This window comes from Bubalus bubalis, chromosome 3, assembly GCF_019923935.1.
Source record: "Bubalus bubalis isolate 160015118507 breed Murrah chromosome 3, NDDB_SH_1, whole genome shotgun sequence".
NCBI classification, from domain to species: domain Eukaryota; kingdom Metazoa; phylum Chordata; class Mammalia; order Artiodactyla; family Bovidae; genus Bubalus; species Bubalus bubalis.
Genome location: NC_059159.1, coordinates 35,504,755 through 35,524,596, shown reverse-complemented (window position 1 = coordinate 35,524,596; position 19,842 = coordinate 35,504,755). Strand labels below are relative to the sequence as shown.

The 19,842-nt window shown below is 53.9% G+C and overlaps 2 protein-coding genes and 1 non-coding gene across 11 annotated transcripts in view; 2 read left to right on the top strand and 1 right to left on the bottom strand.

Annotated features, from left to right (window-relative positions):
* Nucleotides 1–16,163, top strand: part of CHD3 (chromodomain helicase DNA binding protein 3) — a 24,553-nt gene extending 8,390 nt beyond the window's left edge. For 2 of the 8 annotated variants that reach the window (XM_025280610.3, XM_025280608.3), the window contains exons 8-40: nt 121–314; nt 637–870; nt 1,062–1,265; nt 1,788–1,999; nt 2,717–2,848; nt 3,215–3,314; nt 3,714–3,905; nt 4,060–4,260; nt 4,630–4,767; nt 5,026–5,147; nt 5,306–5,479; nt 5,613–5,754; nt 5,986–6,117; nt 6,722–6,839; nt 7,370–7,494; nt 7,645–7,876; nt 8,164–8,330; nt 8,802–8,979; nt 9,421–9,486; nt 9,940–10,025; nt 10,154–10,287; nt 10,837–10,981; nt 11,112–11,274; nt 11,389–11,510; nt 11,609–11,744; nt 11,856–11,957; nt 12,133–12,264; nt 12,463–12,571; nt 12,763–12,895; nt 13,155–13,396; nt 14,440–14,603; nt 14,822–14,948; nt 15,431–16,163. In XM_025280610.3, the coding sequence (XP_025136395.2) occupies nt 121–314; nt 637–870; nt 1,062–1,265; nt 1,788–1,999; nt 2,717–2,848; nt 3,215–3,314; nt 3,714–3,905; nt 4,060–4,260; nt 4,630–4,767; nt 5,026–5,147; nt 5,306–5,479; nt 5,613–5,754; nt 5,986–6,117; nt 6,722–6,839; nt 7,370–7,494; nt 7,645–7,876; nt 8,164–8,330; nt 8,802–8,979; nt 9,421–9,486; nt 9,940–10,025; nt 10,154–10,287; nt 10,837–10,981; nt 11,112–11,274; nt 11,389–11,510; nt 11,609–11,744; nt 11,856–11,957; nt 12,133–12,264; nt 12,463–12,571; nt 12,763–12,895; nt 13,155–13,396; nt 14,440–14,603; nt 14,822–14,948; nt 15,431–15,671 (5,099 nt within the window). In that variant the 3' untranslated portion in view covers nt 15,672–16,163. The remainder of the gene's footprint in view (nt 1–120; nt 315–636; nt 871–1,061; nt 1,266–1,787; nt 2,000–2,716; nt 2,849–3,214; nt 3,315–3,713; nt 3,906–4,059; nt 4,261–4,629; nt 4,768–5,025; nt 5,148–5,305; nt 5,480–5,612; nt 5,755–5,985; nt 6,118–6,721; nt 6,840–7,369; nt 7,495–7,644; nt 7,877–8,163; nt 8,331–8,801; nt 8,980–9,420; nt 9,487–9,939; nt 10,026–10,153; nt 10,288–10,836; nt 10,982–11,111; nt 11,275–11,388; nt 11,511–11,608; nt 11,745–11,855; nt 11,958–12,132; nt 12,265–12,462; nt 12,572–12,762; nt 12,896–13,154; nt 13,397–14,439; nt 14,604–14,821; nt 14,949–15,430) is intronic. The other 6 variants (XM_025280614.3, XM_025280609.3, XM_025280613.3 and 3 more) reach the window with 6 other exon arrangements.
* RNF227 (ring finger protein 227) overlaps nt 1–19,842 on the bottom strand; it is a 22,591-nt gene extending 2,749 nt beyond the window's left edge. Inside the window, exons 1-2 of one of the 2 annotated variants that reach the window (XM_025280656.3) lie at nt 18,810–19,842; nt 18,627–18,714 (exon numbers count right to left, since the gene is read on the bottom strand). In XM_025280656.3, coding sequence (XP_025136441.2) covers nt 18,659–18,714; nt 18,810–19,305 — 552 coding nt within the window. In that variant the 5' untranslated portion in view covers nt 19,306–19,842 and the 3' untranslated portion in view covers nt 18,627–18,658. Of the gene's footprint in view, nt 1–17,430; nt 18,715–18,809 lie in introns of those variants that run through there. The other variant, XM_025280655.3, reaches the window with a different exon arrangement.
* Nucleotides 10,416–10,555, top strand: LOC112584150. The gene has a single exon (XR_003108493.1). It is a non-coding gene; the product is annotated as a small Cajal body-specific RNA 21 (non-coding RNA).

Genomic DNA, 19,842 nt, shown 5'->3' with positions numbered 1-19,842 from the left:
CTCATTCATTTACTGTCCTTATTTTCAGTTGTGACTTCTTTATTCAACCCTTTTCTCTTTCTCTCCCCTCCCCCATTCATTTCTCTTGGCTCCCTTGGCCTCCACTCGGATGTATGACAGTTCTGGGCTGTCCCGCTGTGGCTGGGGAGGAGGAGATTGACGGCTACGAGACAGATCACCAGGATTACTGTGAGGTGTGCCAGCAGGGTGGGGAGATCATTCTGTGTGACACCTGCCCTCGTGCCTACCACCTCGTCTGCCTTGATCCTGAGCTTGACCGGGCTCCTGAGGGCAAGTGGAGCTGCCCTCACTGTGTGAGTACTGGAGCCGCCTCTTCGCCCCTCAGCGACCGCCTCCCCCATCTCTTTCCTCCATGATATCATTTGTCATCTTCCTACCCCCAGCTGCCTGGGCCTCTCAGCAACAGATGTTTAAGGGTCTAGGATCCTGTGTGTTCCTCTCCCTCATCCCCTTGGCCCCACCAAATCAGCATTTTTGAAAACTAAGGTGTCCTGTTTGTTCGTTCCCACCAGTCTTCTCTGTACTTCTAGGATCTAGGCTTCCTGGTTGGTCTCTGTCTTCCATTCTCACTCCTTATCTTCTTTTTTGTGTCCTTGTCTGTCCTTGGCTTCCCAGGAGAAGGAGGGGGTCCAGTGGGAAGCCAAGGAGGAGGAGGAAGACTATGAAGAGGAGGGGGAGGAGGAAGGGGAGAAGGAGGAAGAAGATGACCACATGGAGTATTGCCGCGTGTGCAAGGATGGCGGGGAGCTGCTGTGCTGCGACGCCTGCATCTCCTCCTACCACATCCACTGTCTGAACCCCCCGCTCCCCGACATCCCCAACGGCGAATGGTTGTGTCCCCGATGCACTGTGAGTGGACCCGTCTCTCAGGGTTTCTTGTCAGCCCTGACTCCTCCTCCATCTTTGGGGCCCAAACGTCCGGCTCTTTCTCTTCTCTCCCCACACCAGACCTTTGATTCCCTTGTGGGACTCCCCCACCCTCCTACTCTAACGAGGGACTCTTTATGCCTCTTTCTTTCCTGTTTGTATCCACCCCGAAGTGTCCTGTGCTGAAAGGCCGTGTGCAGAAGATCCTGCACTGGCGGTGGGGGGAGCCACCTGTGGCCGTGCCAGCCCCCCAGCAGGCAGACGGGAATCCGGATGCCCCACCGCCACGACCTCTTCAAGGCAGATCCGAGCGAGAGTTCTTTGTCAAGTGGGTGGGCCTGTCCTACTGGCACTGCTCCTGGGCCAAGGAGCTACAGGTACAAGGGTGTCTCTGTCCCATCTCCTGTGGCCCCATTCACTGCTGCTCTCCCTCTCTCACCCACCTCTTCTCCCGTCTTCTGTCCCTCATATTAGGTCTCTGGCCCCCAGACCCTACCAGCTCTCTTAGTTTCCGTACTTGGGTCTCTTGGTCTCTGGTTGTCTTTCCCTCAGTCTCTGTTAGACTCCTCCCCTGAGGTGTAACGGAGCCTTCCTTAGCCTTCCTTAATTCCCATGTCTTATCCTTTATCTATCTTAACCATGTTTTACCGACACTCCCAGTCTTAATAACCTGTTCCTTCCTCATTTTACTTATTACCTCCCCACTCAGGTCCTGTCTCGGACTCCGTTCTCTTGCATGTTACTCATTTTCTTGCTTTGACTTTAACTTTCTGTGTCCTTCATCCCACCGCTCCCATGGCTCATTTTCCCATACCATTCCCCCTGCCAGCCGCTGCCCCGGCTCCTTGTGTCCCCTCAGGATGTCGGGACTATCTCTTCCCTCCTCTCTACCCCACCAGCTGGAAATCTTCCACTTGGTGATGTACCGAAACTACCAACGGAAGAATGACATGGATGAGCCCCCACCCCTGGACTATGGCTCTGGTGAGGACGATGGCAAGAGTGACAAGCGCAAGGTGAAGGACCCACACTACGCCGAGATGGAGGAGAAGTACTATCGTTTTGGCATCAAGCCAGAGTGGATGACCGTCCACCGGATCATCAACCACAGGTAAGCCCTTGGTCCACGGGAAGGCCGACCTGGGTTTTGCCACTGTTCTTGTTGCATTATGGCCCCATGTTAGATAATTGACCTAACTGGGTAATTCCCACCACAGCCCCAGCCTCTCTGGCTTTGTTTCCTCTATGGAGGTGGGAGAAACCAGGAAAAAAGTCCAGCCCAGCACGAACACCTTTGTCCTTGCTTCCTCTAATCTCGAACAGCTTAAGAAATGACACAGGAGTCTGGGGATTTGGATGTGATAAAAGCAAAACATGATTTATACAGACCGATGTTTCTAGTACTTCTGTCTTCATAGTACCTATCATTACCAATGTTTTACTGTCCTTTTATTTTTCTGTTTCATCACGGTCTTCTCGAGTAGCATGTGAGCTCCATGGGAATCAGTCATCTGTCTGCTTAGTTCTACTGAATTACCTATGCCTGGAACAGTGCCTGGCATGTAGTAGATGCTTAGTAAATATTGATTGGATGAAAAAATGACGTTAAGGCTGGGGATGTTTCGTGATAGTTGATTTTTAGGAAGTCATCTGGAAAAAGTTAGGATAGTCCTTCAGCCTTTCTAAACTCCCTTTCAGAGGCCCACCATTGAAGATTAGGTGACAAATTCTGTGTGTTAACTGATAATTGTGTTTATTATGACTCTTTTCTACTTGTGACACATTATTTTTCTCCTCCTGCCTCTTCTTCTGGCTTCCCTCTTCACAGTGTGGATAAAAAGGGGAATTACCACTATCTAGTGAAATGGAGGGACTTGCCCTATGACCAGTCCACATGGGAGGAAGATGAAATGAACATCCCTGAATATGAAGACCACAAGCAGAGCTACTGGAGACACCGGTGAGTGAACCAGATCATGGGTTAGAGGGCATCTGAGGGTGGGGGCATTAAATGAGGTGCAGTAGGGACAGACTCAGTCTAGAATTTAGGGTAATGGGAGCTGGGGCTAGGTTGTTTGCAGTGGGGTCCATAAAGAGGCAGTGTGAGGAACAGAGATAAGATCTAGCCTGACTCATGGGGAAGAGGATGCTGAGGAGTGGGGAGGGTGGTCTCTAGAGCTGAAATCCAAGGGGTGAGGCTAAAGAACCTGGGAGAAAGGAAATGTATGAAAATCCAGATTATGGAAAGTGGGAAGTAGGTCTGGAATTGCTTCAGAAGACGGGGGTCCCAAGGCCCCAGTCTCACTCAGACCCACTCTTTTCCCAGAGAACTAATTATGGGGGAAGACCCTGCTCAGCCCCGCAAGTATAAGAAGAAGAAGAAGGAGCTGCAGGGTGATGGGCCTCCCAGTTCACCTACTAACGATGTAAGTTCTCCACTTGGCCTGTCTCTCATTTCTGGAGCCTCAGGGATCGAAGATTTCCTGGGAGCTTCTGACAGAACACCCCATAGGTTCCACAGCTTCTTTGAGCTCTTCCTTCAGTCAGCTTTGCCCTAGGTTTACTGGGGATTTGCACACAGGAATAAGAGTCTCCAGGGACAGCTGTACACAGGCCTCTTTTGCCGTTTCCTTCCCTGCAGTACTCCCAGGTCTTGATTCAAGGAACAAGAGGGAGGCACTGCAGACTAGAACTTTTCATAAGCTCAGGCCAGAGGAGAGGGACTCGCAATCCCACTTGATACCAATGCCAGGGACAGGGAGGACGAGACCAGGACCAGATGAGTGGCTGCTGGTTCCCTTGAGCTTTTTGACTTGATTCTACAGCCTACAGTGAAATATGAGACTCAGCCACGCTTCATCACAGCCACAGGAGGCACACTACACATGTATCAACTGGAAGGATTGAACTGGCTACGCTTCTCATGGGCCCAGGGCACTGATACCATTTTGGCTGATGAAATGGGGCTGGGCAAGACCATACAAACCATCGTCTTCCTCTACTCACTCTATAAGGAGGTGCTGGCTCCTAGGGCCCTAGCCTGGACTGGGGAAGGTGGGAGTGGAGGGTGAGGGCAGAGGACTAGGGGAGGGGCGTGGCAGGCAGTGGAGTTGGGTGTACAACCGCAGGCCTCAACTAATGGGGCTCCCTCTCCCCACCTTCCACTCCCAGGGTCACACAAAGGGTCCCTTCCTGGTGAGTGCCCCGCTGTCCACCATCATCAACTGGGAGCGGGAGTTCCAGATGTGGGCACCCAAGTTCTATGTAGTGACATACACGGGTGACAAGGACAGCCGAGCCATCATTCGTGAGAATGAGTTTTCCTTTGAAGACAACGCCATCAAAGGTGGCAAGAAAGCTTTTAAGATGAAGGTCAGACTCCCTACCTCATGTCCTCTAAAGTCCTCAGATCTGTCATTTCATTGCCCCAACCAGAACTTTCTTATATTCCTCATTCAGCTTTCTCCCTCCTTCCCCCACCTTCCCTCATGCCTCTGCTCTCCAGTCCTGGAGATGTAGCAGGTTATTCCCGGGGGCACTCATGGATCGCTTAGAACTGGACAGGTGGGGGAAGCTTGGGGGCCACATCCTATAGTCCCTGCGTGGAGTCAAGGTTGGAGGCTTGGGCTACCAGCTGCCTTTGGGAGTCTCAGGACAGGGTGTCTGGGTAGAGAATGGGGGTGGGGGTCTAGATGCTCGGGTGCAGGCTGGCAGCCACAGGGACCATGGTTTTGTCAACAGAGGGAGGCACAGGTGAAGTTCCATGTTCTCCTGACATCATATGAGCTGATCACCATTGATCAGGCAGCTCTCGGCTCCATCCGCTGGGCTTGTCTCGTGGTGGATGAGGCCCATCGGCTCAAGAACAACCAGTCCAAGGTGAGTGAAGTACCCAGGCCTCAGAAACTTGAGGCTCTGGACTCCTACTTGCCCCTATCCTAAAACACAAAGCTTGGGGGACTTTAAGCAGCCCAGGAGGCAGTGCAGGGAGAAGTCCAGTTTGGAAGCAAGACAGGACTAGGGGTCTGAGGGCATCTGATCCTGAAGGAAGTAGGAGCTGGAGGCAGGGAGAGCCGAGGGCCAGCTGCTTGTCACTGATGGACCCTTTCTCCTGCTTTTCCTTGCCCCATTTTCTAGTTTTTCAGGGTTCTCAATGGCTACAAGATAGATCATAAGTTGCTGCTGACAGGGACTCCATTGCAGAATAATCTGGAGGAGCTCTTCCATCTGCTGAACTTCCTCACCCCAGAGAGGTTTAAGTAAGTGATGGCTCAGGAGGGTGGTCTGCAGAGAGGAGAGGTGGAAGGTCTGAGAAAATGAGAGCGTGCAGGAGTCATCTAAAGTGAAGACTAGAGCCTGAGGTCAGGGGCAAAGAACCTAATGCCCGTTCATGTTTTAATTTCCTTCTGGCTACTAGCAACCTGGAGGGCTTCCTGGAGGAGTTTGCTGACATATCCAAAGAAGACCAGATTAAGAAACTTCATGACTTGCTGGGGCCACACATGCTGCGGAGGCTCAAGGCAGATGTCTTTAAGAACATGCCAGCCAAAACAGAGCTCATCGTTCGTGTGGAGCTGAGCCCCATGCAGAAGTGAGATGCCGAGCGGGTTCCCTGGACCAGGGTTGAGGATGTGGTAACAACTTTGCAAGCATCGGTGACCAAATGTAACCTCACAATTGCTTCCATTATTGTGTCTCTTCTGTGCACCTACCCTGGGCTTTAGGAAATACTACAAGTATATCCTGACCCGAAATTTTGAGGCCTTGAATTCACGAGGTGGTGGGAACCAGGTGTCGCTGCTGAACATCATGATGGATCTTAAGAAGTGCTGCAACCATCCGTACCTCTTTCCTGTGGCTGCTATGGTAGATACGGGAGCTGGGACGGTGAAATGCCTGGCTGTCTGGAAACAGGAGCAGCCAAGAGTGCAGGGCTGGAGCTAAGCTGGGAGGCCAGGGACTAGATTTCTGAGAGGAGTAGTAATTGCAAAGGTGTGGAGCCTGGATTTGGGCTTCCAGCTTTCTAGACGTCATCAGAATATGAGAGTGTGTTTCCTGACCCTCTCCTCCTCCTCTTTCCCTGCATTTTTTTTTCAGGAGTCCCCCAAACTTCCCAGTGGGGCTTATGAGGGTGGGGCACTTATTAAGGCGTCTGGGAAGCTCATGCTGCTGCAGAAGATGCTGCGAAAGCTGAAGGAGCAAGGACACAGAGTGCTCATCTTCTCGCAGGTGACCAGTGCCGGTAGTTCCTCCCCACCATCAGATAATCCCTTTCCTCGTTCCTGTGGTTGCCCCGGGATGAAAGGTTAGGCAGTTACACCCTTAAGGGTTTCTGGAACAGCTCTGTTCATCTTGGCCTCCAGTCCGTGTTCTTAATTCAAGCCATTGGAAGCTGTAGTCCAGTTTCTTTAAAGCCAAAAGGGGAGAAGGGGGAGGGCGAGCCATCTGCCTCCTAAAGGAGTCTCTGGGGCTGGGACTGTTTTTTAATCTTCCTAGGGAAGGAAGAGAGTGCAGACCTTTTGGAAATCTGATGAAAGCGGTGGGTCTGCTCTCCAGAAAACTGCACACACGATGAGACAATCTTGTACAGATTTTCAGGGGGTTCATAGATTTCCCTGCAACCGTGTTATGGGTGTCAGAGGAGAACCTCTGCTGTAGGAGAAATGGTCTTAAATCAAGAGAAAATGACAGGGTATCCCAGGAGGAGCTAGGGGTACATATGACAGGGCAGGGGTACAGGTGTAAGGACTGGGGTTGAGGGAGAGTAAAGGACAGGGCAGAGTGCAGCCCACCGCCTCATTGTTCTAGACTCCTGCCTCTTCTCTTTCTCTAGATGACCAAAATGTTAGACTTACTGGAGGACTTCTTAGACTACGAGGGCTACAAGTATGAGCGCATTGATGGCGGCATCACTGGTGCCCTGAGGCAGGAGGCCATTGACCGCTTCAATGGTGAGGGGGCCTTGGTCCTGCTGGGTGTACACAGCCTGAGAGACCTGTGCCTGGGTCCCTGGGAGGGTGTGGGCCTGCGAGGATGTCAGTTACCTTGGCTTTTTCTTTTTTTGAAATATTTTTTATGGCTGTGCTGAGTCTTCATTGCTTTGCTGGCTTTTTCTCTAGTTGTGGCGAGTGGGGGCTACTCTCTGGTTGTAGTGCTCAGGCTTCCCATTGCGGTGGCTTCTTTTGTTGTGGAGCACAGGCTCTAGGCACTCAGGCTTTGGTAGCTGCGGCATGGGGGCTCAGTAGTTGTGACTCCAGGGCTCTAGAGCATAGGCTGAGTAGTTGGGGAATCTTCCCAGACCAGGGATTGAACCTGTGTCTCCAGCATTGGCAGGCAGATTTTTTACCACTGAGCCACAAGGGAAGCCCCCACCTGGGCTTGTGAGTTGAAGGCATTGTTGTTTGTAGTCAGGCAATATCTGGAAGCAGGTAGCCAGAACTGCTGGGTACAAGAAAGGCCTGATCTGATTCTTGTCTCCCAGCTCCTGGGGCCCAACAATTCTGTTTCCTCCTCTCCACCCGGGCTGGAGGCCTGGGCATCAATCTGGCCACTGCTGACACTGTCATCATCTTCGATTCAGACTGGAACCCCCATAATGATATCCAGGTAAGAACTCCCCTCCTGGAGCCCCTTGGAGCAAGGAGACATGGGTATCTGTGCTAGGGTCAGAAATTAACCTCTTGAGGGGGAGAAGGCCCTTCCTTGTCAGCCTTTTTACCCCTCCCCTGGCCCATCCCTTCTTTCCGACCCCTGTAGGCCTTCAGCCGCGCTCATCGGATCGGCCAGGCCAACAAAGTGATGATTTACCGGTTTGTGACTCGCGCCTCGGTGGAAGAGCGAATCACACAGGTGGCCAAGAGAAAGATGATGCTGACCCATCTGGTGGTGCGGCCCGGGCTGGGCTCCAAGGCGGGCTCCATGTCCAAGCAGGAGCTGGACGACATCCTCAAATTTGGTACCGAGGAGCTATTTAAGGATGAAAATGAGGGTGAGAGCCTTTTCTGCAGCTCCCTGAAAGCAGGTCTCTGCTGTCTGTGAGCACTGCTGAAACCTCCCAAACAAAACCTCTCCTCTGCATCCTTGGAGGACGGCTGGCTCCTTTCCTTACCTACAAGGTTGACATAATACACATTTCTGTAGACACCCAGGGAAGGGGCCTCCTCCAGAGCTCTGTGGGAAGGAGGCAGAGGGAATGGCTTTCCCTGAGCTTTGTAAAGTTCTGCCTGAGGTTCTGGTTGGAGCTCAGAGTTCACTCTCGTTCCCTGACTCCACCAGGTGAGAACAAGGAGGAGGACAGCAGTGTGATTCACTACGACAACGAGGCCATTGCTCGGCTTTTGGACCGGAACCAGGATGCAACTGAGGACACTGACGTTCAGAACATGAACGAGTATCTCAGCTCCTTCAAGGTGGCCCAGTATGTGGTGCGGGAAGAAGACAAGGTGAGTGGCTTGGGGCCAGACACTGGCCACCCGGGGCCATCTCTGAAGGGTGGTGGCCAATGTCCAAATAGGAGGATCCCCCTTTGCTCTTGTTTTTTAATCTGATCTCTCACCCCAGTGTCTAGCAAAGAGCAGTCAGTTGTGGGACCTCAGACAACTTGGTCTGAAGGATGAGACTGGACACTGGAGAAAACATAGGCACAGAATGTAGTGATCAATTTGGAAGGCTGCCTTCTGAATAGAGTAGGAGGGAGGCATAGGGAACTGGAGGAGAGGCTTAGAAAAGAGAAGCAATGGGGAGGAGAAGCAAATTGCAGGTAAGAGATGAGGACAGTGTGCCGCGTCTGGAGGATTTATGTGTCTAGAATGACGAGGTCTGGGGCTGGGCTGCAGCAGGAGAGCAGGGGTTTGTGGTTGTGGAGGGCTGGGTAAAGGGGCACAGTCTTCAGTGTGGGTCCTGCTGCCCTTCAGATTGAGGAAATTGAACGAGAGATCATCAAGCAGGAAGAGAACGTCGACCCCGACTACTGGGAGAAGCTGCTGCGGCACCACTATGAGCAACAGCAGGAAGACCTGGCGCGGAACCTCGGCAAGGGCAAGCGGGTCCGCAAGCAGGTCAACTACAATGACGCTGCTCAGGAGGACCAAGGTGACGACTGTGCCCAACAGGGGAGAAGGGGAGCGTGCTGAGAAGGGGTTTGGAGGCTGGGGGCATTGAGAGGAAATGAGTGGCTGAGCAGTCAGGGCCTTCCCTTCTCAGGGGAAAGAGATTAGGACCCTAGGAAGGGTCACCAGGGGCTCCCCGGAGGCCAGGTGGATTTGCAGGTGACCTGAGCGCTCTCGCAGTCGCAGAGGGCACCGATGGACACGCAGGGGCCTTTGTTTAGAGTGGGTTATGCAGGTATCAGGCAGTGGGGGTGAGTGGACCTGCCTTGTGGCCCAGATTTTGGGCAGCCCTCCAGTATCTCTAGGAGGGCCGAGGCCAGAGTGAAGGTGCAAAAGTCTCTGAGGGGAGGTGTCCAGGCAGAAAGGGCCCCATGTGGGCTTATCCAGGGAGCCATCACTGACCACTGAGCCCTTCTCCTCACAGATAACCAGTCAGAATACTCAGTGGGATCAGAGGAGGAGGATGAAGACTTTGATGAGCGTCCTGAAGGTGGCATCTATTTTCCTTTTTCCCACACCTCTTCCCATTTCACTTCCTATTGTCTTTTAAGCCTACTGTTTTTATACAGAATGCTCACTTGTAGGAAAAGTAAAGATTTCAGATAAGCAGAGAAGAGAAAATATCTATAATTTCGTTACTGCTAAAATTTGGAATATATTACCTTGTAGGCTTTGACACCTAGATGAGAGATCAATAAAGGTTACATCATTTTACACTCCCAGCAGTAATCTTGGCTTGCATCCAATAGTTGCTACTGATTGTTTAGAATGACTTGATTCTTTTGGACCTACTGGGTTGGTAGTTCTGGGAAGAAAATTAGAAGCGCCTCAGACACAACAGGCATTCCTTGTGTTGCATGTTCTATGGACGTGGAGAGCTAGGAAAGAATGAGGGGTGGAGGACATGGTGGTTTACTAACGAGGGTCACCATCTCCCCACCAGGGCGTCGACAGTCAAAGAGGCAGCTTCGGAATGAAAAGGATAAGCCACTGCCTCCACTGCTGGCTCGAGTTGGGGGCAACATTGAGGTGAGAGCTGGCCTAGGCCCCTGCGGAGAGAATGAGGGGAGTTGAGGCTGAGTTACTGAGGGCAGAACAGACCAAGAAATGAGGCCCTGGACATTCATCATCCACTCCCTCCTTGCCCCCATCCTCAGGTGCTGGGATTCAACACCCGTCAGCGGAAGGCCTTCCTCAACGCAGTGATGCGCTGGGGCATGCCCCCGCAGGACGCCTTCACCACCCAGTGGCTGGTGCGGGACCTCAGGGGCAAGACTGAGAAAGAGTTCAAGTGAGTGTGGGTGACCCGGGGCTGAGCTGGGGGGAAGGGCAGGAGCTTTAGGTGTTATTTCTTCCTTTCGGCCACCATATGATGTGACCTTACTCACCTGATCACCACGCTCCCTGCCAGACGTTTCCTGGCTCGGTTTCCTAGGGGGTGGGCTCAGCCTCTGCCACCTCCCCTCAGCTGAGCCTAGAGCAGAGAGGCCAGGCGCTCCCTACTGTGGGAGAGGCAGGTGAGACAGGAGCCTCGCCTGGGCTGTCCTTGCCTCACAGGCTTTGGCCACGATAACCCAGCAGGGGAGCTGGTGGGAAGGATGAAGATCAGACTGATGGGGCCTAAGAGTGAAGTACCACGGGGGGGCCGTGGCAATGTGGTGGGGGGCAGACAGGGGAGTTAGGATTTGGGGGAGCCCACGATGGTGAAATTGAAAGACCCAGGGAGGAGCCCTGGAGGTACTCAGGAGCTCCGGTTCAGGGTTCAATCATCCCTGTACCCCCTTCACTGCCTTTTCCCCTCCTAAGGTCTCCTGACCCACCTCCCCCGCATGCTCCTTAGGGCCTATGTGTCTTTGTTTATGCGCCATCTTTGTGAGCCCGGGGCGGACGGCTCTGAAACCTTTGCGGACGGAGTCCCTCGGGAAGGGCTGAGTCGCCAGCAAGTATTGACTCGCATTGGAGTCATGTCTCTCGTCAAGAAAAAGGTATTGGTCTTCCCCTCACCCAAAGAGTCAGGTTGGCTGCCTAAGCCCCATACATCCTCAGCCTTCTATCCCTGGCTCCAGGAGCCAGAGTGGAACTGACCCCTGTCCTGCAACCCCCCACACCCTGCAGGTACAGGAGTTCGAGCACATCAATGGGCGCTGGTCTATGCCGGAGCTGATGCCCGACTCCAGTGCTGACTCCAAGCGCTCCTCCAGAGCCTCCTCTCCTACCAAAACATCTCCCACCACTCCTGAGGCCTCGGCTGCAAACAGCCCTTGCACCTCAAAACCTGGTAATCAGCTCAGGATGACAGGAGAGACCGACGGGGCCGGTTTCCATCAGATGCAGAGGGCATGGAACTGGGGTGGGGAGTTCCTGCCTTCTTCACTCTGCCTTACCCCTGCAGCTACTCCAGCTCCCAGTGAGAAAGGAGATGGCATAAGGACACCTCTGGAGAAGGATGAAGCAGAAAATCAGGAGGAGAAGCCAGAAAAGAATAGCAGGATTGGGGAGAAGATGGAGACAGAGGTGTGTGGCTGCCTGGCTGCCTTGGAGGCAGTGGCAGGGTCTTGGAGGCAGGAGCCTGGAGCCCTCCAGGTCATCCTGACTCTGCTCTCCTTTTACAGGCTGATACCCCTAGCCCAGCCCCATCCCTGGGAGAGCGGCTGGAGCCAAGGAAGATGCCTCTAGAGGATGAGGTGCCAGGGGTACCTGGAGAGATGGAGCCTGAACTTGGGTACCGGGGGGACAGAGAGAAGTCAGGTGGGTGCATGGCCTTAAGTGTGATGGGGCTTAGAATTTGGGGGCTCCCTCTTCCAGGGTCAGGGGATGAGGGTGACATCCTCCCTTCCTGTCCCCTGCCCCCTCCCACAGCCACGGAGTCGACGCCAGGAGAGAGGGGGGAGGAGAAGCCGATGGATGGACAGGAACACAGGGAGAGGCCGGAGGGGGAGACGGGGGATTTGGGCAAGAGAGGTAATGGGTGGAAGAATGGGACCCCTGGGTCCTTGAGGGATCAGGGGAGGTGGAATATGGGGAACCAAACGCTTGGGTGGGTAGCTCTTCAAGGGCCCGTACAGTACAGAGAGGAGTCCTGGGACCTGGGTGGAGACTGTCCCCCGAGATGTGAGCTCTGCCCTGTCTGCCGCAGCAGAAGACGTGAAAGGGGACCGGGAGCTTCGGTCTGGGCCTCCTCGAGATGAGCCACGGTCCAATGGGCGACGTGAGGAGAAGGCAGAGAAACCGCGGTTCATGTTCAACATTGCAGATGGTGGCTTCACAGGTGGGGGGCTCTCATTGTCTCCCAATCCTAACTTGAACCTTGTTTGTAATTAGTTTGTTCCTGACCCCTCTCTTCACCTTCCTCTCGAAGAGCCTGTGGTCCTGTCACCTGTTCACTTCCCTCCTCTGTACCTGTCTGTGGGGCTGGGCATGGTTCTCAAACCCCTGATGCCGTGTCTGTCCTCTCTCCTCTCTGCAGAGCTTCACACGCTGTGGCAGAATGAGGAGCGGGCGGCTATTTCCTCGGGGAAACTCAACGAGATCTGGCACCGAAGACACGACTATTGGCTCCTGGCTGGTATTGTCCTGTATCCTTTGTTACAAATACGAGGAAAGAGATGTTTTCTCCGCCTGGAGTGAGGAGAACTACAGAGGAGTCCATCTCTAGGGAGGGGGGCCTCATGCCACACTTTGGGGCAGTCAGGCCAAAAGGAAGGTATGTGCACAGCCCCTACCAGCCCTGTTAAGTTCCTTGATGGTCCCCTTCCTTCGTCGGCAGCCATGGCTACGCACGGTGGCAGGACATCCAGAATGATGCTCAGTTTGCCATTATCAATGAGCCATTTAAAACTGAAGCCAATAAGGGGAACTTTCTGGAGATGAAAAATAAATTCTTGGCCCGGAGATTCAAGGTGAGGATGAGGGAGGAAAGGAACAGTGTTGAAGAGGGGTTTGAGTCAGAGGTAGGACCAGATCTGGTTGGAATGTAGGCAAGGTTGACCCCTTGAGAGCCGAGGCAATGCTTGAGGCCAAGACACCCGAGTGTCACCTTGTGTTTGGGCCCGTGGTCTGGATCAGGGTGGAGCTGGGGTTGCTCTGGACCAGCGAGGGGGCGGGGGGGCAGTGTGGGTCTCTGCCCCTAGTACTCAGCAGCCCCTGCCTGGGCCTCAGCTCCTGGAGCAGGCGCTGGTGATTGAGGAGCAGCTGCGGCGGGCGGCCTACCTGAACCTATCACAGGAGCCGGCGCACCCCGCCATGGCCCTCCACGCCCGCTTCGCCGAGGCCGAGTGCCTGGCCGAGAGCCACCAGCACCTCTCCAAGGAGTCGCTGGCGGGGAACAAGCCGGCCAACGCCGTCCTGCACAAGGGTAAGGGCCGCGGCGGCCCCGCGCGGGGGAGGGCCCACAGCGCTGCGTAAGTCTTCACCCCGCACCCCTCAAAATCTCCCCACCCCTCCGACCCCTTTACCCTCTGAACCACCCCCCCCCGACCTCTAACCCCACCCCAACCCGCCTGGTACCCCCTCGGTTTTTAGCCTCTAGAAATTGTGCAGCCAGCCCTTATCCATGCCTAATAGCATTCACATCAGTGCCCAAAAGTGGGATCCCCCAACCCCTTGATCTCCCCCATCTCCATGAGACTGTGCCACATCCCCTCCATGGGGCAGAACTTCTTCACTGACCCACACACCTGCCATACTGTTCATAGCACCCTGTCCGGGGCCTTGGCCTGTATATAGTCCACAAAAGTTCTTATCCTGGGTCCCACAAATCACATTCCTCACATCTCGTTCACCCCACAAGGCAGAAACCACTACCATCCCACCCTCTGACCCTACCCCATGAAATTTCCCTTTGATCTTCAACCCTTCCTCCCAAACCCTCATGCCTTGATAATAGTAGATTAAGTTCCAAAGCCCTCTAACCGTCTAATCCTGACTGACTCCTGGCCCCTTAGACTCCTGTTCTAATTCCTTGAACTTGTAATGCTGACCCTCTAACCTCCCCCCACCCCCGCCCGACATATTAAAACCTTGATTCCTTAAGTCTTTGACATCATTTACCACCTCCCATGCCTCCTATTTCCTCCCCATCATCCCCAACCCCCAAACTTCCCTCTTCCAATATGGGATGTTCTGACAACTCCCCGCCCCGTGTTTTCCAATGTCCTCCCTGTCTCCCTTTTCTCCATATTCCCTTTTCCTTCCTTCTCTCTCTCCATCTGTCTTTTGTGGTGATCTGGTCTCTTTGCCTCTTTACCTGACACTTCTTTTTCCCCGAGCTGCTCTCTTTTAATGTCTACTTCTGTCATTTTCTTGGTCTCTGATTCTTTGGCATCTGTGTCCTCTCTATTTCTCTGGCTGTATCTGTTTGCCTGACTCCACATCTTTTCCTGGCTCCATCTATCTCTTTCCCTGTCTTTCTCTCGCCTTTCTTTCTCCGTGGCCCGGGCCCCAGTTCTGAACCAGCTGGAGGAGTTGCTGAGCGACATGAAGGCGGACGTGACCCGCCTGCCAGCCACGCTGTCCCGAATACCCCCCATCGCAGCCCGCCTTCAGATGTCCGAGCGCAGCATCCTCAGCCGGCTGGCCAGCAAGGGCACAGAGACTCACCCCACACCGGTAACCCTTCCCCCGACTCCACTTTCCCTGTTGGTACTCCTGCACACAGACAGATGCTTCCTTCAGAATCCTATACAGTGTGGAAAATGCCCACACACACTCCTCAGTGTGGAGTCCCCCTGCCTCTGCCATACCCCCCAGTAGCTCTGGATTTCTCCCCTACAGCTTCTCCCTCTCAGGCTGTGGCCCCTCTAACTTGGGCTCGCTCTCTCTTCCAGGCCTTCCCCCCGGGTCCATACGCTACACCTCCGGGGTACGGGGCGGCCTTCAGCGCCGCACCCGTCGGGGCCCTGGCCGCCGCAGGCGCCAATTACAGCCAGATGCCAGCAGGGTCCTTCATCACAGGTCAGCTGCTGACTTCCCGCCTCCTCCTCATTGCCCTCTTCCTTTCCCAAGCTTCACCCCTGCTCAGCTGCCCTTTACTAGTCCAGCCCATCTCACTTCCTTGGATGTGCCCAGGGTTTCATGGAATGGAGTGCTTCTAGACTTTATTTTTCCCATCCCTAACTTCTCTTCCATCCCCATCGTCAGAAACCTCATCCAGGGCTTTACTGGTTCTGTGGACTAGTACCTGAGCCACCTACTCCTGGGTTACTTCAGAGAAAGAGTGTGGAATCAGAAGGGGGTTATAGTGAATGCTGGAGCACGAGTCCCATCACACACACAGTGGGGCGTCTTAGGAGAGGGGTCCGCCCTGCTCTGCACACTCTAGAAAATTGGACCTGGCATGAGGTGACCTAGAAGTAAGAACATAACTGTGGTCAGGAAGCAGTGGACGATGTGTAGAGAAGTAGGGATTGACCCTTCCTTACCCCCTTCCCAAACAGCCGCCACCAACGGCCCTCCAGTGCTGGTGAAGAAGGAGAAAGAAATGGTGGGGGCACTGGTGGCAGACGGGCTGGATCGGAAGGAGCCCCGAACCGGGGAGGTGATCTGTATAGACGACTGACCGGATCCCAGGCCTGCCCTTCACCCAGGTCCCGGCCCCGAGGTCGACCCCCAGCTCAGGCTCTGGGGCCTGCTGCCAGTTCTCCACCTTCCCCACCCCTTGGGCCACCACTGGGCTAGGAGCCCCTCTGCCCCTCTCTATAGTTCTCTTCAAGAAGGGCCCTTGTTTTTCTCCACCCCATGCACCTTTCCCACCGCGCTTTGAAGACTGTGCTGGTGAGAAGGGGTCTGGGTGGAAGGTGGTGAGCAGGGTCTTCCGAGTACCTTTATCCCCCACTGCCAAACACACGCAGCTTCCCAATAAAATGGTTCTGGGGAGGAGAGAGGTGGAGCCTCCCCAGGTTTTACTCCTGCAACATCAACTCCATCTCTTGCAGAAGTGGGGGGTTAGCTTTGCCTGGCTTGTAGGAACTTTGGTGGGGAAGAGCTTTGAAGAGAAGCAGGTGACTTTTAGAGAGGGGTGACAATGAGCCCTGGGAAGGTGGAAGAGGAGGGGCAGCTCCATGTTTCCTTCCCCTCCCTCCCTGTAGATGGAGGGTGGAGCAGTTATCAGGGAGGGAGTCCATTGCTGTTCAGCCTCAGAATAAAGGCGCCATTCACTGGCTCAGTTACCTCCTGCGTACCGGCATCTTGTGTTGGCAATCTTCCCCCCTCCCTAGGGACCAATGACCACCCCTGCAAAGAGTAACATTTGGGTGATACTCCCTTAAGCCAAAGAGGAGCTCCCCAATCTGTTCTAGGGACCCAAGTAACCTAGATAGGGTGGCAGAGAACACAATGGGCTAGACATGGGGGGAGCCCCCAGTTTTGGGGCTCAGGTTCTTGGAGGATTTCTACCTTCCCTCCTGAAGACCTGGATGTGGACTAGAGTGGGTCAGGCAGGGGGCCTAGTCAGGGGACTACCTTGCCTTCAAGACTAGAGCAGAATAGCAGAGGGCAGGCTGGGGAGATATGGGCACACCCTCCTCCCCAGGAGGGGCTGGGGAGAGTGGCAGTTTGCATGGCGAACCCCCCACTTCCTCTTTGCTCCCCTTCACTTTCTGGCTGCCCCTCTCCCAGTCTCTTTGTCTCCCACTCTCTTCACACCCACTCCGGGCCTGTCCCAGTCCCCTCTTCTGTATCAGGTTTATTGGTTGTACATATAAATTATACTTTCCTTTCTGTGTGCTCTGTTATTTTTGAGTGGGGGAGTTCTTTGGTTGTGGGGAGGGGGAGGGATAGTAAAAGGAAGGGTGTTGATTTCTGCCATTTTCTATTCATTTCTCTCTTTAAAAAATCTTGTTGACTTTCCCTTTTCTTGTTTTTATTTCTTGGATCACAACTAAAATTCCAAGGACCCTTTTCCAACCCTAACCCCGAGGTGATGAGCTCAGTGTGGAGGGTGACAGCAGGATACCTCACAGCCCCCAGGGTGGGGCCAGCGAGGCGGGGTTCACTGGACAGAAGTGGAATGGGAGGGGCGCCTGACAAGGTCCACAGCTGCCTTCAGGCATCCTTTGGAGCATCCTTTCCACCTTCAGGTTGTTTAGTTCTGCCAAGAGTCAGTAGAGGTCACTACAGCTTCACAGGTTCAGTTCCCAGTTTGCAGAAGCACACTTATATTTTAAAGGAACTGGGGGGAGGGGGTGGTGGTCATTCCTGCATAGCTTGCCAAAGATGTGAACTGCTAGACACTGCACCTTGACATGTATTGTTCACTACCGGAGCTTCTTAGAAGCTGAGACCAGACACTTAAATTTTTGAGGCTATTATATTAAAAACTGCAATTCTAACAAGCAATCAGAAAACAGCAGGCTGAAGGCTGAGAAAGGGCTCCCCAAAGAGGGAAAATTTAAACTGAGACAGCAGACTTAAGGATAGGAAAAAGGCAAAAACAGGATTAGAAAAACTGAGGTTTATTAGTAAGTTCACATTTTTAAAACTCAGAGGAAAATTCAACACATTAAACTATGCACACAAAGTTTAAATTTCTTCAGTTAATAAGAGTGTCATTTTAGGAACCTTGAATAAAATTATATCATTTATATCAGTTGTGTTTTAAATATTCAAACCACAGATGGTGATATCCTAGATAGTCTAGAACCAGGACCAGTGCTTCTTAAATTTTTATTTAAATGGATCACCTGGGATTCCTGGTAAAATGCAGAGTCCGAGTCAGTCAGTCTAAACTGAAATCCTGAGATTCTGTACTTCCAACAAGCTCCCAGTGATGCGGATGCTGTTGGTCCTTGACTGACTATATTATCATGAGAGATTAACAAGATTTTTAGCTAAAACTCACACCCTAAAAATCGGTGAAGTCCAGTTATGGGACACAAATTTAAAACTGTATTATGAGCATTTTTCGGTAGTGACTCTTTCTTTGGGGCTGTAAAGATAACAGATCGTATTAAAGGTTTACAATTCAATGTCTTTGCCAAATGGCACTCGTTTCTCTCCTTGATAAGCACTAATGAGCTGACTCAGATAAATGCCCTTTGGACCTTCTCATGCCTGCCCGAACTAACCAGTAGATTCTGAAATGAAGCAAGGCTCTTAATCTCATAGGTAGGGATGCATCTTGATAATTTTAGAAACAGTTCTGGGAATGGGGAAACAGTAGGCATACCAGTGGAGGAGGGTAGGGTGGGTACAGTGTATTTTTCTCACTTCTCTTAAGTGCTAGAGAAGTGAGATTAACACGACATGAAAATCGGCCTCTTCTTTCCCGTTCCATCTTTAAAATCATTGACAGAATTGCTAAAATGGGACCTGTTGCTCCCACACACCAGAGCTGCCCTGGAGAAAAGCCAAAGTCACAGCTAGGGAAACAGTCTGTCTTCTTCCCCCGAGAACGGAGACTGTTTCCATCATCCCTAAGCCACTCCATCCTAAATACGCAAGGCTGGCACAGTCAGTAGACGGGGGCGATTCGCCTAGGAGCCTCTGCAGCGCAGTATTAACACCTCCCAGGGTGTTCCCTCCTGCCCTTGGCTCACCTCCCTCATCCATGCCAATCCAGGATGTGACGGGTGGTAGTCTTGGCATCAGACTACCATCAGTACTACAGCGCGCCCCCGAGAACGCAGCTCCCACCTTTCTTCTGCCGTAGCTTCAGAGTTCCCCGGTCACGGCGTGCAGCGGGTCATGTGGGCCAAGTCCTTGACCTCTGGACAGTACAGCACTGGGGGAAAGGAGGGTTAAGGTCAGTGGAAAGACGCAGCCGAACCCGGCGTTCCCTGGTGCTCTCCCTCCACGGCCTCTCGGGTGGCCCCTCACCGTTGCTAGGCAGCGGGCGCCGCCACCCGCGCGCAGGCACCAGCACCCGGGTCCAGAGCCGCCGGAGCGCGCGCCACCCTGCGCTCCTAGGCCCCGCCCCTTTCTCGCTCTCCTTTTCCTCGTCATCGGTCTCTTGGTTCGCATCGCCACCCGCCTCATCAGATTCGCGCCTGACTTTTGCCTCCAAGCGCGACCATAAGTCTGGGTCGACAGAAATCTCCGCGACCCCGCCGCGCGGGAGCCGGGTGGGCGCGCGACAGAAGGGGCACGTGATGAGGCGGCGCAGGCGCACCACGCGCGCCGACGCCCCGCCACCGTCGCCGCGCGCCGCCAGCTCGCGCAGGCACGCGGTGCAGAGCGTGTGGCCGCAGCGGGCGCGCGCCGTCCCGGGCAGGCGGCGGGGCGCGCGGTCCCCGAGGTTGAAAGGCCGGTAGCAGATGTTGCAGTCCAGCTCGCCGTGCTCTGGAAGAGACGGTATCCTCACCAGGAGCTGCATCTTGCCCGCCGCGGACTCGAGGGCGTCACTCACGAGACCAGCTGTGTGAACAGACCTAGCGGGCCCGTCCTGGGGCCCGCCCCGCGGCCTCTCGCCTCTTTTAAATAATGAGACCCCGCCCCTTCGCGACGTCACGTCACAGTCAGGCTCCTCCCCGCGGTGGCACGAGCGTGGGTGGTGGAGGTGCGAGGTCCGGAATGCCTGCCTCGGCGAAGCTGGGGCGGGGAGGCCGCCCAGGTGGTGCCTGGACTGGGGACGGGGAGGTGCGGCACCTCCAACTCCAGGCACGCCTTCCTTAATGCCCCCACGCAGCGCCAGCGCTCCTTAATTGTACTGTGTGCAACCCCCCAGTTACTGAGCCTGAGCCCTCAATCACTGAACGGGTTTCTCAGGCTCTTTGACAACATACTTCCAAAGCCAGTGACACTGCCAGTTCTGCCCAATCTTTAGAAGGTCCCCGGGCGTTTGAGCAGACGCTGCGCTCCATTGCCCTTATATTCAACCTCCCTCTGTTCTTGTAAGGCTGGCTTCCCAAAT